This window comes from Zootoca vivipara, chromosome 2 (assembly GCF_965207765.1).
Source record: "Zootoca vivipara chromosome 2, rZooViv2.hap1.1, whole genome shotgun sequence".
Lineage (NCBI taxonomy): Eukaryota > Metazoa > Chordata > Lepidosauria > Squamata > Lacertidae > Zootoca > Zootoca vivipara.
This window is the reverse complement of record NC_142584.1, coordinates 81,558,907-81,575,413: the sequence shown is the minus strand read 5'-3', so window position 1 is coordinate 81,575,413 and position 16,507 is coordinate 81,558,907. Positions and strand designations below refer to the sequence as shown.

The 16,507-nt window shown below is 43.6% G+C and overlaps 1 protein-coding gene across 6 annotated transcripts in view; it reads right to left on the bottom strand.

Moving 5' to 3' along the window:
- Nucleotides 1–16,507, bottom strand: part of COL7A1 (collagen type VII alpha 1 chain) — a 119,580-nt gene that overhangs the window by 14,335 nt on the left and 88,738 nt on the right. For all 6 annotated transcript variants that reach the window (XM_088662326.1, XM_088662329.1, XM_088662331.1 and 3 more), the window contains 25 exons: nt 16,067–16,135; nt 15,649–15,684; nt 14,842–14,883; nt 14,700–14,744; nt 14,447–14,491; nt 13,671–13,706; nt 12,785–12,844; nt 12,080–12,205; nt 11,657–11,728; nt 11,408–11,443; nt 10,770–10,829; nt 10,098–10,142; nt 9,960–9,995; nt 8,973–9,008; nt 8,066–8,122; nt 7,779–7,850; nt 6,617–6,688; nt 5,999–6,034; nt 5,824–5,904; nt 5,133–5,186; nt 4,202–4,255; nt 4,050–4,112; nt 3,752–3,814; nt 1,896–2,012; nt 1,497–1,574 (listed from right to left, as the gene is read on the bottom strand). In XM_088662326.1, coding sequence (XP_088518452.1) covers nt 1,497–1,574; nt 1,896–2,012; nt 3,752–3,814; nt 4,050–4,112; nt 4,202–4,255; nt 5,133–5,186; nt 5,824–5,904; nt 5,999–6,034; nt 6,617–6,688; nt 7,779–7,850; nt 8,066–8,122; nt 8,973–9,008; nt 9,960–9,995; nt 10,098–10,142; nt 10,770–10,829; nt 11,408–11,443; nt 11,657–11,728; nt 12,080–12,205; nt 12,785–12,844; nt 13,671–13,706; nt 14,447–14,491; nt 14,700–14,744; nt 14,842–14,883; nt 15,649–15,684; nt 16,067–16,135 — 1,491 coding nt within the window. The remainder of the gene's footprint in view (nt 1–1,496; nt 1,575–1,895; nt 2,013–3,751; nt 3,815–4,049; nt 4,113–4,201; nt 4,256–5,132; nt 5,187–5,823; nt 5,905–5,998; nt 6,035–6,616; nt 6,689–7,778; nt 7,851–8,065; nt 8,123–8,972; nt 9,009–9,959; nt 9,996–10,097; nt 10,143–10,769; nt 10,830–11,407; nt 11,444–11,656; nt 11,729–12,079; nt 12,206–12,784; nt 12,845–13,670; nt 13,707–14,446; nt 14,492–14,699; nt 14,745–14,841; nt 14,884–15,648; nt 15,685–16,066; nt 16,136–16,507) is intronic.

Sequence of the window (16,507 nt, the reverse complement as noted above, 5' to 3'; positions counted from 1 at the left end):
ATCTGCAATATAAGCTAGAGAAGGTGCTCGGTGTCAGAAGCAGGAAGCCTCTGAATATGAATTGCTGGGAATGAAGAGCAGGAGGTGACTGTTACAGTGCTCATGTCCTGCCGGTTGGCCATTGTGAGAAGATGACGTAAGCCTTTGGCCCTAACCTAGCCCAGGTGAGCTGCACATCATTCAGAACCTATGGTCCTAATCAGCCATTTTCTGCCACCTGCTCTACACCTGCTAACAGCAGCACTGCTTTCAAAAGCAAGGGGCTCTGCAAGCTGACTGCCAACCCCAGCAAGTGCTGTGCCTTTTACCTGCAAAGTCTGATTTCAAACGGTGCAGGCAAAGGAAAACATGTCACGGGACACCTTCGTGATGTCAGGTGACCATTGGCAGGGTGCCCCTCCCCGCCAATCTGGCATATAAGGGTGTGGGAGATGAAGATCCCGTCAGCTAGATAGTTCCAGATCTGTACTACTGTACTAAGAATACAGCCTAGAGAGCAAGGGTATCCAAGGATCCTATGGCTGAAAATCACAAAGATGATGCATCTGGCTTATAGGCAGAGATTCCCTCGCTCCCTTCCCTTTCCTCCCTGCTGTGCCTAATATTTTTTTCTTTCCTGTCTCATCCTTGCAGCTACGGCAAACTCCTTCCATCTATGGTTCTCAACTCCTCTACAGAATTTGCTCCTTTGCCTGACCCTGTCCAGTCTTGGCCTGCTCAGTGTGTGGCCCCTTCCCCAGCCTTCCTCACGATCCCTGGGAAATTTCTACACTGGGGCTCCATCAGTTGGGCATTGTTGCTGCCATTGTCGGGAGCCTTTCAGTTCCATTTTATTGGCTTGGAGATACTAGTGTGAAATAGTTCTTTATGTGTTCTTCCATCTATTAAAGCACTTACAAGTTGCCACCCCAAATTAAAACTGAGGTTTCATGAAGACACGTAGCAAATATATATATAAAGGTGCAGCATTGTGAGAGGCTGAAATGAGCTTCCTGTCAAATTGAGTTTTCTCACTTTGCCAGAAGACTTGATGTATGATGAGGTTTCTGTTCTAGGGTTGTGGCTTAACAGATTTTGGTGGCAGATTTTAAAGCCCAGTCAGATGAAATCTCCAGTGAAATTTGGAGTGAGTGTGTGTGTATTTTGTGCAGAAAGGACTTACCAGTTCCACAATCCTACAGGCCCCTGAACAACCTAGCGCAATAGCTTAAACTCTCTGCAGAGTGGCCTGTGCACCTTGGGTAAATCTGAATAATACCAAACCAGAACTGATGGAATTCCTTCACCCTTACTTTGTTGTTGTTTAGTCGCTTAGTCGTGTCCAACACTTCATGACCCCATGGACCATAGCACGCCAGGCACTCCTGTCTTCCACTGCCTCCCGCAGTTTGGCCAAACTCATGTTCGTAGCTTTGAGAACACTGTCCTTACTTTATTTCAAAGTAAATGAAGCATCCTAGCCTTCTTCAAAGGGACTTACAGACATATTTACAAACCTGCTCCCCTCTTTCTCCTGACAGACCTGGGACTCCACGGGCTCCTACAACAGACTCTCCTGGTGGCCCTCTTTCACCCTAAAATGGGGAAAACAAACACACCAAGACAATTGCTTTATTTTGCTTCTTCTTTTTTTAGCACTTCTTGCATTGCCTCTCCAGCTCAGAAGTTATGTGGCCCTTTAAAAAGAAGAAGAGACAGCAGGTTTGGAGGGGACACGGGGCCTCCAGATCATCACTATTTTGTGGGAGGGATTAAAGCGCAAAACTGGAGATTTAAATTTGCACAAATGAAGCGGATCAAAGCCCTAGCCTAGCGCAACAAATCAACTCTTCTTCTTTTTTTAAGCACAGACATTTGGCTTTCAGGAAAGTGGTGTGGAAATTATGGGCACTTACCTTCTGCCCTTGAATCCCTTCTGGGCCTTTTGGGCCAATGCTGCCAGGGGGTCCAGGGGGCCCTGGGGGTCCATCACTGCCCCTAGGTCCTGGAGAGCCAATAATTCCTGCAGCACCCTATGAAATAAGGAACAGAGGATAAGAATAGGAACAGTCCTGACATGGTATCCCTAACCTGCAAACAAAACTGACTGCCCCTTCCTTCTGCATAAGGCCAATATTATGCAATGCTGACATGGACTAAAATAGTTCAAATGGTAAGAAGATTTTCTCCCTGCCTTCAAAAAAAATGCACTTCACCGATAGGAGGATTCCAGTGTTATCACAGCTGCTTACAGCCCTTAACAACAGTGTTCTTGCTATCAGATGGGAAGCATTTATTAGGTGCCTGCTACACATTGTAGTATACTGGCCCACAGTTCATTTTCATTTGATGCTAATTATGGAGCAATTCTTTTTGCCTTCGTCATGCGCTTGAATGAAATACGTCTACCATAGTTATATGTAGACAATGTGATTCCCGTTTCACACGCCACACTTTTTACTCAAAGGGCCTTGCAATTTTTGACAGAAGCAGCTTTGCTTAGCAATTAATGAGGTTTCACAAGCGTCATCCTCAAAGTTGCCCAGCAGACGCACAGAAGATGAAGCGCATGTCCGAGGGCATCGCATTGTGTGCCACAGCACTGAAAAAGGGACATGCAGGCAAAAGAATATGTAAATGATTGGTTGCACTATCACCAAATTAATGAAATGTTTAAAGAAGATTTAAAAGAAAATGGATTTGGTTACAATAAATCAAAATTTGAAATTGAAATATTAAATAATAATGGTAAAATATTGTCTAAAATGTACGAATTGCTGTTGGAATGGCATTTGAAAGATGAAGAGGTAAAGTCGGTCTTAATACATTGGGCCAAAGACTTTGGGTATAATATACAGTTAAAAGATTGGGAGAAATTGTGGAAAGAAGGAATAAAATTTACAGCATGTAATGCTTTGAAAGAAAATGTGATGAAAATGATGTATAGATGGTATATCACACCAGTAAAATTAGCTAAAATGTATAAAACAAATAATAAATGTTGGAAATGTAAGGAGAAAGGAGGAACTTTTTATCACTTGTGGTGGGAATGTAAGAAAGTGCAAAGCTTCTGGGAAATGATATATAATGAGATGAAAAAGATATTGAAATATATATTTATAAAAAAAACCAGAAGCATTTTTACTTGGTATTATTGGTGAGAACATTAGTAGAAAGGACAATAAATTATTTTTGTATGCGACAATTGCAGCAAGAGTATTATTGGCCCAGAAATGGAAGCAAGAAGAATTACCGACGAAAGAGGAGTGGCAGATGAAATTAATGGACTATGCAGAATTGGATGACAGAGAGAAATCGAAACCGGCGGGATCGGAGGTTCTTAGAAGATTGGAGTAAATATGTGAACTATTTGAAAATCAATTGTAATCAACAGACTACACTAGTAGGATTGCAAGAAGTTTCGTAAGGAGAACTATATGAAATATTGCAGGGAAGATGAATGAAAAGGATTATTAGTTATGGACTATTAAAAGTAATAGTGAAAATAATGAAATGCAAGATTAAGTGATGAAGATTGGAAATCATTAGACGTAGTTGATGGAAGTCTAGCCAAAATATTGTATAATATTAAAAGAGATGTTTTGTTGGGTTTGGAAAATTTATGCACAAATTAATAAAACTATATAAAAAAAGAAAAGAAAAAAGAAAAGGGACATGCAGGGATGCTCTCAAATTCTTCAGCAGTCTGAGACTACCTTTGATCCTGATGAAACCAGAAACCTCACCACTTTCCAGTAAAAGAACAACATACCCTGTCCCCCTTTTCTCCTTGGTCTCCTTTGGATCCCTGTTGGCCATCAAACCCTCTGTCACCCTAATAACAAAAAACAACATATTGATCAAGTATATAACTGAAGCAGACTTTTTAGATGTGTCTGTAAGAGTAAAGCATTTCATAAAGAACCCCCCACCCACACTTACACAAAAGAAAAACCAGACCCAAGAACCACCCATCCTCGGTACTTCCATCTTGTTGGGATGCAGCTTCATATTGCTGGCCATCTTCCAGCCCAATTACTGAGTCCACATCAATGTTCTCTAGTCCATACCTTGGGTCCAATGAGGCCTTCTTTCCCGGGGATTCCTGGGGTTCCAGGCAGGCCCACCTCTCCCTAGGAAAAGAAAGCACAAGGTAGGCTGACCTCTCCAAACACATGTCTTGCCACACACTGCTTCATTGGCATGCGCTGGGAACACTTACAGGGTCACCCTTCCTTCCGGCAAGTCCCATTCGGCCTGGCAGGCCCGGCTCTCCCTGGAAGAGACAGAGGGCCCAATAGTGAGAAAGGACACAAGGGAAGGAAATGCTGGGCGCTAGCTTGGCAGTGAGCTCACACACTCTTCATAGGAAGAGCGGTTGCTCTCTTGGACAGAGGTGGGCAACAAGAAGAAGAAGAGTTTGGATTTGATATCCCGCTTTATCACTACCTGAAGGAGTCTCAAAGTGGATAACATTCTCCTTTCCCTTCCTCCCCCACAACAAACACTCTGTGAGGTGAGTGGGGCTCAGAGACTTCAAAGAAGTGTAACTAGCCCAAGGTCACCCAGCAGCTGCATGTGGAGGAGCGGAGACACGAACCCGGTTCCCCAGATTACGAGTATACCGCTCTTTAACCACTACACCACACTGAAGTGATGGGCAGGCACAGTGGTGAGCAGGGACATAAGCACAATCTCTCTCTCTCTCTCTCTCTCTCTCTCTCTCACACACACACACACACACACACACACCCCTCTCCTGCTGCTGCGCTGTCACACATCTCTCACACACAGCCGCATATGACACACATACCTTAGTGATCCTGATGCAGCAGTGGTTGCTATCCCTGTGCTGCTGATAGCAGGGCTGGGACAGCAATCTTTTTAATGCTGGGATCGCTGAGGAACAGGAACAGCAACCCCCCCGCCCCCCACATTGCTCAGCTGATTGGAGTTTCTGTGCAGTTACACATACAGATTCTGTGCCTGCCCAAAGCAATGTTTTGAAAACTTCTAGTGCTTTAGAGAGGGGATGGAATCCCCTTGCACTAGCGCTAATCCTGACACTGGCATTTTTTAAAATTTAAGTACCACCCAATGTGTCATAATGCAAAAAAAGGGGGGGGGGAACTAAGAGAAACTTTGGCACTTACTTTCTCTCCCTTATCTCCATCCTGGCCACAGGCTCCTTTCATCCCTCGGTCCCCCTACAACAGGTAGAAGAGAAATAGCACACCACAGATGAGTCTTAAACCATTTTTATGGACCTGTTCAGCGTACACAGCTCATTGCCATTCTTTACAAAAAATTATTAGGATTTCAGAATACATTTCCTGCCCCCTGCCCAGACAAAACAACAGCAAGCCCATTGATGACAATAGCATGATAACCATCTGGTGAAATGGACCAGGCTGAATAATACAGAATTTCCCAAGGCCACCCAATAAGCTGCCTGATTGAGGAATGATTTGAACATGGATCTCCCACATCCAATCCAAGGTTTTTACCCAGCAAGGGATGTATTCTGCCAGTATAATTCAAGGATCTTCACACCCATTTCTGATGAGCTACAGAGGCAGCTTTTACATGCAATCATTGATTACAAGATGAAGAAACCTTTTCTTGATAATGCAAGCAGTCTCGGGCTATAAGAAGCAACAACACACCCCACAACCACCACAAAATCTGAACTTCCCCTTTGATAGTTCCCAAGTATATTAAAATAGATTTGGCAGAGAGGTTCAGCTCCACTCTGTTTTGTGACATAGTACTTCCTTGTCTGGAAAGCATCTCTGGGGATCACAGGGAGAAACACAAAAGAAAGCAAATCACGGATTGCCACACCTTTGGACCTCGCATCCCAAAAGGACCCATTTCTCCTTTCTCCCCTCTGGTGCCTGGGATGCCATCCTTCCCGGGTTGGCCCTGGAGGGATAAAGAGGAAGGCAAGTCACTGTGAGTCTCAGGCTGCGATCTGCGTAAGACAGAGCAGAGAGAGCAGCAAATGACAAGTCCTCACCGGCTCTCCTGGTTCTCCCGATGCACCAACTTCTCCCTGTGCAAATACACAATATGGAAATGCTTAATACAAAGGTGAGAAGTCAAGTGGGCAGGTATGCTAAAGAAGAAACCAGCACACAGATATGCATACAACAAAGATCAAAGGCTGGGAGTTGGCCATTTCAGCTTCAAAATCTAAATTAAAACTTTTGCTGGCCTCAATGAGAGTCTCTAAAAACAAAGAAGACTACAAAAGGGCATCATTCTGCTGACATCTTTGAACTTTCTAATATGCACAAGCCATTCCAGAATGGCAGCCTTCTTGCTAGCAGAAGTTTCAAAGCACCTGCAATGACACTTGAAAAGAAGACGAGATCACATTGATATCCTAGCTGCTGTCAACCAACCATATTACCAATACTTTAGATTGCAACCTTTGAGTACGGCCATCCTATATTTTTAGATGTGAAACCTGCAGGATCATCTGTGCAGTAGTCTTTAAGAAAGCAGGTGTCTCCTAAAACTACCCTAAATGAAAAAGCGTTCTTCACACCTGACATCCCCACCAGCTCAACGGTGTCATTCCTGAAGTCATATAGGACAACAGTAATCAGTGAACTATGAGATAACCTCTTACCTTCTGCCCACCAGGACCACGTGCTCCTGGGAATCCTGCTGACCCCTTCTCTCCCTGCTCACCTCTCGCTCCCTAAAGGTTATAAAGGGGAACGTTAATGAAAAATATGGGCAACAGAAAAAAGAAGTTGGTTGTCCCATCCTGGTGCTGAAGGGAAAAAAATCACTTCCCAAAATTACTATAGGCCAAAGCCAGAGTTTAGGAGTCATCAGGGCCGGTGCTAGGTTTTTTTGCGCCCTAGGCGAGATCACCTTCTGGCACACCCCCTCCATTAAAAAAGAAAAAATTAAAAAAAAAAAGAAAAAACAAAAAGTAGAAAATAGAAAAAATAAAAATAAAAAGTAGAAAATAAAAAATAGAAAAAGTAGAAAATAGAAAAAATAAAAACAAAAAGTAGAAAATAGAAAAATAAAAAGTAGAAAAAATAAAAAGTAGAAAAAAATAAAAAGTAGAAAAAATAAAAAGTAGAAAAAAAAGTAGAAAAAAATAAAAATAAAATAAAAACAGCTGAGAGGTGGGGGGAGGTGGTCCCAGGCTCCCGCGCGCCTCCGGAGCCTCGCACGGGGAGCGCGAGCCTGGGGCCGCCTCCACTGCGCCTGTCAGCTGTAGAGCGGCTTAAGTCTGCTCTCCGGAGGCATGTGCGTGCCTCTGGAGAGCGGCCTGAAGCCGCTCAGCACCAGGGGGCGGTGGGCAGACTGGCCAGCGCCCCCTCCATTCTGGCGCCCTAGGCAGCTGCCTAGGTCGCCTGAATGGATGCACCGGCTCTGGGAGTCATGTGTTCAACTTCTTCCTAGCCGAGATCAGACAAACTTCCTCCCTTTTGGAACTTGGAGAAGACATTTTTATTTCAGCAAGCACTTTAAGCTTTATGAAGTAATGGTTAATTTTAAGTGATTGTACCGTTATTATATCTTTTGGTAACCTTATTGTACACCAGTTAGAATACAGAATTTGAACCTACTTCTTTCAGCCTGCCTTGCTGATGTCCTAGTAATGTTTTGCAGCCCCCCCCCAAAAAAAACCTACCACTCGTTCTGAGCTGGCAACTTTATGATATGTGTAAAATATGGCCCCATATCTGCTCATTGCCTTCAGACACAGGTACACAACCCCAACCCAATGCAAGTCATTTATGCAGGTCCCCAGGGATTTGCTCTGGTACCTTCTCTCCAGAGATGCCTTGGTCTCCTTTGTCACCTTTGTCACCTTCCATCCCTTTTAGGCCACGGTCTCCCTAGAAAAGGATGGGAAAGAGGGATTATCAGTAAATAACCAGCAGTGCAGTCGGAAGAGTACAAATGGTATATGATATGATATTGCGTGAAACATCAACAGGTACAAGGAAAGAAAACTAGTTGAAAGGACTAGGGATGCAGACTTCAGTGCCACATGTTTCCCCCCACCTGCCACATGGTAGACAATTTTTTTTAATAGCGCCAAGACACTTACCGGCTCCCCTTTGTTCCCTCGAGCACCTGGTGGGCCCTCCACAATGGCAGTGTCACCCTGCAATTGAGAGAAAGCAATTGCCAATCAGATCATACAGCTGCATCCCCCACTCCTGTTGGCCATAGTTACAGGTAGGTAGCCGTGTTGGTCTGATACCTGAAGAAGTGTGCATGCACATGAAAGCTCATACCAATGACAAACTTAGTTGGTCTCTAAGGTGCTACTGGTAGGATTTTTTATAATTTTGTTCCTGTTGGTCATGTGAGCAACAATCACTTTCTCCTGGGCAAATTCAAATTTTCAGTCCACACAGGATCAACAGAAGCCTTTTGTTACAACATGGCAAAATCCAAGGCACAAGCCCAGGAGAGAGCACCAGCTTACCTCACAGCTACAGAATGATTAGAGCAATTGCAAGGTCAGGGGAAAACTTGCAGTTTAGGGGTAACACCACATACCGCTAACTATACCATTATTGGAAGCTGCCTTATTGTGTGTCAGAACATCACTGTATCCAATTCAGTATGGTCTATAATGACAGGCAGTGGGTCTCTTTTAGGCAGGAGTTTCTTTCTCAGGCCTACCTGGTGATGCTGGGGCTTGTACCGGTTACCTTTTGCATGCAAAGGATGTGCTCTACCTCTCAGCTACAGCCTTCCCCGTACAGACACCACCTGACTATAAGCAGAGCTACTGCAGGTATGTGGGTGGAAGCTCGTCAGTGAATGCCCTGATATCGTATTTCCCAAGGCCAGTCTAATGTGCATCAGGTGGAAACATGGTGTTTGCAGAAGTAGCTCTGCGAGCAGGGATGTGTTTTTTCCTTCCTTGCTTTGAAGGGTTTGGGCTTGGAATCCCACAAGGTTGTGTTCAATCATCACAATCCTGCCATGGATGGAGCCCTCACCTTGTCTCCCTTCAGCCCCATGAGCCCAACATCTCCCTAGGAGAGAAGAAAGTAAAGGTGAAAATAATTCTGTTGAATTCATTGTTCTCAAGATTCCAGTCTCACTCAGGATATTTTCTACTCCTCAGACTAGGCCAACTGCAAACATATTTGTGGAATTGTCAATATAATTTCAAATATTTATAATGAAGGGAGCAAGACTTTGCGCTGGCCCTCAGGCAATGGCTTTTCCGCCTGCCTTGCCCCACCTTCCAGCCCTAGGAACCTTCTGAACGATGTTGCCACCACGGACATTATGTGTAGGTGTCTTTTGATAAACTGACTGGAAGATTATGAGTCCTGGGGGTGGGGAGTGCTTAGTTTGTTTTTGGTTGCTAGTTTGTTCATGTTGTTAATATTGTTTTGAGGATTATGAGTGCTGAAGCGCCTTGCGAATTTTATAGTACAACTTTTGCTGTGGGTGTGTTGTTCAGCTTATTGTTTTAGTTATTTTGTTAATAGCGTTTTATAGAATGCGGTTGCTTTCGTGACGGTTTGTAAATGTTTTACTGATAATTTGTAAATTATACTATATGATTCATGTTGTACTTGTGATGTTCTCTTATTGTTATTTATTGTTTATGAGCCACTTCGTGATTTGTGTGAGTGAAAAGCAAAATAGAAATATAATAAATAAAAATTTACAGAATAAGCTAAAAAAAAGCCAGCCGTTTTCATTGACTCAAGTCACTTAGAGGTTGACTCTCAGTCTCTGCAATCTACGTTTCCCTTTGCTCATAAGCCCAAGAGTGGTTACACCAGTGGGTAACGCTAGGAGACAAATAATCTGATTTAGCCTTCCTTCAGTGGTCCCGATCCAGAGTTTTATCCCTACAAATATTGCTATTTGAGTGATCAGCAGGAAGGAAGGGCACAAAGGGAGCCTTTACCTCATTCATTTCCCTCTTACAATTCCCCACCCCAGCCCACAAAAAAGGCTTTACTTACTTTGTCACCTCTCTCCCCTCTGTTTCCTGGAGGCCCCTAAAGACAAAACAGAAGGGAGGTCATTTCAGAATGGCAACCAATGCTTATGCTCAGGTTTGAGGAAGCAGAGAAAGAATGAAGGGGAGTCAAGATATTTACTGCAGGCCCGCGATCTCCTTCCATCCCTGGGCGCCCATCTTCACCCTGAGAAAAAAAGAAGAGGAGAAGGGCATTGAAGCAGATGAAAGGAAAGAGCACAGGATGGGGAAGAGGTTGCGGTTGTAGCTGTAGACTGAACCCAATGCAAGAACCTATCACAACACTCAGCAAGCAGATGAATCCTGAAGATGCCACATCAAAGTTAAGCTAAGGCAGGGGCAGCCAACATGACACCCTCCAAAGGTTGTTGGAAACCAACTCCTAGCAGACCCAGCCAACATGGCCAGTGTTCAGGGATGATGGGACTCGTAGTCAAGCAACATGTGGAGGTTGCCAAACTGGCAACCCCTGAGCTAAGGAGATCTTCAGAAAATTTTGAAGTACGGGTTCTGCTTGGGTTTCTAAAGGTTTATTCCACAGAAAGACAAAATGGTGTCAGTCATTTTCCTTGCCTGATGGCCATATCTGTTCCTCCTCCTCATGGAAACCAGAAACTAAAAGGTTGCTACAGACTTTTCCTTCAAACAGTGCAAAATCCCACATAGCCAACTGCTCTGTCTCTATTTGCTGCTTGTCTGATACAGTTAGACTGCAACACCTATATACTGAGGTGAGCTGATTCCACCCCACAAGTTTTGGTCTAAGTCTGAGAAGCAGAATCAAGATACATACCCGGGGTCCTGGATCTCCTCGCTCGCCTCTAGCACCTGGCTGCCCAATACCTGTGGCCCCCTAAAAAAAAAAATCTTTTTTTAAAATGAGGAAAATGAAAATCCATCCATCATCCTGTTGCTATGTGCAATATTTTCTCAATGAATTTAAGGAGCCAGCAACTCAGCAAAGCTTTGCATCTATTTAAAGATCCTCAAACTTTGTCAGAATATTTCCAAGGAAAAAATAGGCTTGATATAACTTAAGTAATAAGGTATTAAAAGTTTTGTTTTTTAAAAAAATCTGAATAATGCAAAAAACTAAGTCTCATTAGTGCAGCAGTTCATTGGTTCTTCTTTTTTTGGTTTATATAGTGTGATATTGGGCAGAAACAAACTTCCTGCAAGATCTAAAACTGACACTATCTGATCTGAGACTAGAGGTGCTAAAACCTGCCTTTCTTACACTAGAAACTGATATTATTATTTTTTAGATTTCTTAACCAGTTGCCAGATTCTACCAAATTCTATGCACCAAGATTCATAAGGACCAGCAGCCCTGAGCAACAGCACACTGTACAAATTAAGTAGGTGAGGCCATGTGTGGATCGCCATCTTTTTCAGAGCTTCTGGAGGCTAGTGGGCAAAATCAGGGCTTACCTTGTCACCTTTCCCTCCTTGAATGCCTTGTGTACCCTATGATAAAAAAAAGTGATGGGGAAAGGGGGGGGGAGAAAACAATCAAACAGGTTAATATTGTAGCACCCACACAGGAATACACACAAGGAACACAGTGGCACATGGGATAGGATCCAGCTAGAATGCATCTATCTATCTATCTATCTATCTATCTATCTATCTATCTATGCAATCCTCACCATACACCCACATTCCAAATGCTATACATACCGCTGGTCCTTGTGGTCCAGGTGGACCTGGAGGTCCTGCAGTGCCCTCCCTTCCAGGAAAGCCAGCCTGACCCTGGAAAGGAAAACAGCTGTCACTGCAAAAGCTTTTATTCAGCTGGGCTAGAAACGATTCATCCTTTTCAGTGAACCCAAATCCAGAACCACATGATGTCCCTCTTTGTCTAGATCCAGGCTGGGTTGCTCAAAGGCTACAAGCAAGTCCAAATAAACTAGGGCAATGTTCATTGCTATGGACAACTTCAGAATCACATGCCAATGCTGGGGCACCTGATCAAAGCGCCCGACCAAAGAATAATGTTCAGTCGTGGAACAGCCACACACCTGAATCTCCATTAATTTATATTGGCAACAAAGAAAGGAAGAGCATTGGAGCTGGAAGGGTGGTGGCGGTGACCTCTCTTACCCTCTCTCCTGGAGGTCCTGGAAGGCCAGCTGGTCCATTTTCTCCTCTCAGACCTGACTGGCCTGGAATCCCAGCTGTGCCTGGTGAACCTGGAGGTCCTGGGAGTCCAGGCAAGCCAGGGTCTCCCTGAAAAGAAACCGCATGACATTATGTCAGATCCAGAAATAGGTAATCCTTATGGCCCCACCCCCTTCTCCCCCATTCCAAACATCTGACAACCGTTTTCACTATAAATTCATAAAAGAAGTGGCAAAGTATGAGGTTTGCACTCATAGTTGTTATTCTAGCCTTTCTAATACACCTAGACAATAGAAATGAATAGATTATGTGCCTTTGAAATATCTTTTTTATCTGGCTAAAACTCAAAAGGAACAGAAACCCAGGCTTAGAGTATAGTACTGAATGAAGCAATTTCCAAATTTACAATCTCAGCTACGGAACATTAACATTCCTCTGTATTTGGTTCTGTATTCTAAGATATAGTACTTTGATGTTACTTTTTCCTGGTTCTGATTTGCAAACCATAAGAAGAATGGCAAAGTTTCTTCAGCAGGAGCTGTCCACCAGGGGCAGTGCTGAAATAGTTTGAAGAGGCTTATGCATCCTGAGGCTAAAGCTGTGTAAAGGAACAAAATGGGGAGAAACGGGAACATTTCTGAAAAGCTGCATACCATGGGGTCACAGAAGTAACAGGAAAGGGATTACCTTTAATCCCGGAGGTCCAGTTTGCCCAGGAGGTCCCTGTTGGCCAATCCCGAGTGAACCCTGAATGATGCAGATGAAAGAAAAAGCAATTGTGTGCCTAGATGATGAATAAATACTTATTAAGATCTGGTTGTTTATTTCCCAACAGACTGCACTAAGAGCGCTAATGGTGGGTGGTTAGCTCACATGGAAGAGATGGCACAATTTAGTTTATTTTTAGGTGGCTCACTGACTGGGAAGTAAATTGATGTCATGTTCCCTACCTCGGGGTCCTGGTGTCAATCTCAGGAGGATTTAGATGGTGTATTGGCCATCTCACTTGAAGGGGATCCCTTAGCACTCACTTCTACACTGTCCTGGGATGAGGATTGGTTCTTCTATCATCCTCGGTGTCCGAGGTTGAGTCACTTGCAGCTTCTCCTGTTCCCCAACCACACAGAGCCATGCGACTGCAGAATAGCTACAGACCTTTTAAAGGCTGCTCAGAGCTCTTCCAAGGGGATGGAACTACCAGAAGAGAAGGTTGTTCCACCGTTCTTAAGCCTCAAGATGACTCAGGGCTCTGGTTGGGACAACAACTTCCCTAACTCAGCAGGCTCAGTGGGGTCTGGACTGGACTGGGCAAGCTTCCTCTGAGGGCTGCAAACTGGACAAGAACAGGATAGTTCAGATGAAATAGAACATGGATGCCCTCCGTCTCCATTTATGAGCACCATTCTGACTGCTACTGAGTTCCTAGCCACTAACATATACTTGCGACAATGTAGAGTTAGGAACATCTCAGAATATTGCACACGGACAATAAAAGCACACCTAAAAGATTTAATAAACATTTGGACTTTAACCAACAGAAGCTGCAACAAAACACATGAGAACCACTGTATACCTTTTCTCCCTTGGTCCCAGATGATCCTTTGGCTCCCTATTAAAATCCAAAAACAGAAAAATAGCAAAAGGTGTTAGATGCATTTCAAATACAAATACAAAAAAGGCAGTATAAAAAAGACGGGGCGAGGGGAATCGGCCATCAGATCCTCTGAGGATAGGCAGGAAGATGTTAGCAAGTAATAGGTTTAAATTACAGGAAGGCAGATTTTTGTTAAGCATTAGTAACCATTGAACTAGTTGCTTGGGTATGTTATAGACTGAATTCTGTTTTGGGGGTTTTAAAGAAAAGGTTGTCCAGTTTTGCTGGTACTGGGTATCCTCCCCAGGGTATTGCACTAAATTAGGAATAACCACTCTAAAAATAAACTCATTTCTATCTATCACACTTTACAAGGTCTATTTTTTGCCTATCAAGGACTTGCCTCAGGTTTTTTGTCACTGCCTAGCCTGTCCACAGGCAGCTATGTTTCTACATAGCCTATTGTCCCTCCAGTTACACTCTCTCTCTCTCTCTCTCTCTCTCTCTCTCTCTCTCTCTCTCTCTCTCTCTCACACACACACACACACACACACACACACACACACACACACATTCACACACACACACACACTCATTTACCCTAGGGGGTTTTCTCCCTGGGGAAACAGGCACCTCACTTTAGGAAATCAGATGATGCATGGTTACTCTTCCAACATCCAAATCACATTCATTGGACAGGGGTACCTCCTTGTAGTGGTAGCTTGATCAAGCATTTCATTTTACATAGTACGTACATCTTCTCCAGGATCTCCAGGCTCTCCTTGATTCCCAGGTTCACCCTAGCATGGAGAAAGGAAGGTTATCTAGAGGTATCTACACTGACAATGAGCCAAGGCCTCAAGGGCTTCCATGAAGTCCTCAGCTTCCAGAGACGGAGGGAGAGGGAGAGGGAGAGAGAGAGAGAGAGAAAGAAAGAAAGAAAGAGAGACAGACACACAGACACAGACACAGCATACCAAGGCTCCTTCTTGGAAATCTGTTTCTCACCTTTTCTCCTCGAGGGCCTGGAATGCCTCGATCACCTTTGGGACCCTGTAAAGTAGAAAGATCAGCATTGATATCTGGCTTGGGAAACAAGAGTCTGAGAAACAGAAATGGGGGGGGGGAGTAATAAGAAAAGCCAACGCACCGGTTTCCCAAAAATTTCCCCATCAAAGTCACCAGGTGAACCCTAAAACAGATAATGTAGATTATCAGTACGGCTGAAGCTTCCCTTCAAATCCAATCAAACTTCCCACCCCACCCTCAAAAGTTGGTATTCTCTTCTCCCTACACTTCCAGAAAGTAAGTGCCAGGCACATTTGTTTTATCTGACTGAATTCAGTTCCCTCTTTAGATTCCATGAAGACTATGGAACACAGAGAGAGTATGCTCCTTTTTCTGTCTTGCTGGGAAAAATGTCAGGAGCAAAGCCACTCTCTTTGAAGTGGAAGAGCCATAGCTCACAGCGCTAGTGAACAGGCAGCACAGTTCTGACAAGTTATGGCATCCAAGTTCCAAGATACAGTTTGAAAGCTCTACATGAGGTTACCACTATGTGGAAGCTCACTAGGTCTGGGTCATTGGCTGAAAACCAGACAAAGATGACCTTGGATTGCATGACAGAAGTACGGCTAGCTATAAGTGTAATAAAATACAAAATAAATAAATTAGCACTGATCTGCACCCGCTGGAGACATCACCACTTTTGAAGGGGTAATATTTGTACGGCAAGCAGATTTCGAGTCATAATCCTGAAACTGCTTCTACAATCCTCACTGAGCTGCCAAAGGACCCAGGTCTGCTGTATTTCTGTCCACTTGTGCCACCAGAATGCATCATACTGTTGTTCAGTACATTGTACCAGGCGGGCCCAAGACAGTTTGGCATCTGAGGTGACCCCCAAATTGGTGCCCCTCACCTTGTTCTCTGTACTTTCCCCCTGTTTGTAGCTTACCTTCTCACCTTTTGCTCCAGGAGGCCCCACAACACTCTATAGACAGTCAGGGAGAAAGAGAGATGGATGCTTAACAGCAAAGTGAGACAATTTACCTTTACTGGTAATTTTAATTTAATGTTCTTGCTGTTTCATAAGCCGCTTTGAGGTTTTACTAGAATTGAACGGTATATTGAATTTCATTAAATAAAATAAAACAGAGACAATGTTCATTGTAAAAAAATGTATAATTATCTTTTCTTTTATAGTTTACAAGTCACCTTGAGTGCTTCCAAGTGCAGTGGTAAAAATATTTAACCATTAGAAACAATGTATATTTGGAAAATTCAGCCAGTATTTACTAGAACAAAAATATTTAGTAGAACAAATGAGAGAAAGAAAGCATATGCTCCAGAAAAAAATGGAGATTGTTACTCACTTGTCCTGGGAGCCCAGCATCCCCAGGTTCTCCTTTGGGTCCGGCAGGTCCTGCTGGTCCTGGGACACCCTGAAAAGTAGTTAATAACACGTAAGACTTTAGGTAGGCTCACTTGCCCCTCATTGACAATGCAATTCTATGCATATTTACTTGGAAGCAAGTCTCATTGTGTTAAATGTTTCTTACTCCCCTGGGCTGTGCAATCAGGATTGCAGCTAGTGACTTTCAAATGCTTGGGAGCAGTTGCTTCCTTGAAGAGGAGGACTTCACATAAAAGGTGGCCTCTTTGATCATAAAGTATGACTACTGTAATTCATTTTCAAACCACTGCCCTATGTCTTGAATTCAGCTTCAAAAATGGCTAACTTGACCCTATCAAAAAATGAGATTTGAACCATTACAGGAAATACTTTGCTGCTCTCTAACCTGCAAGCTTAATCC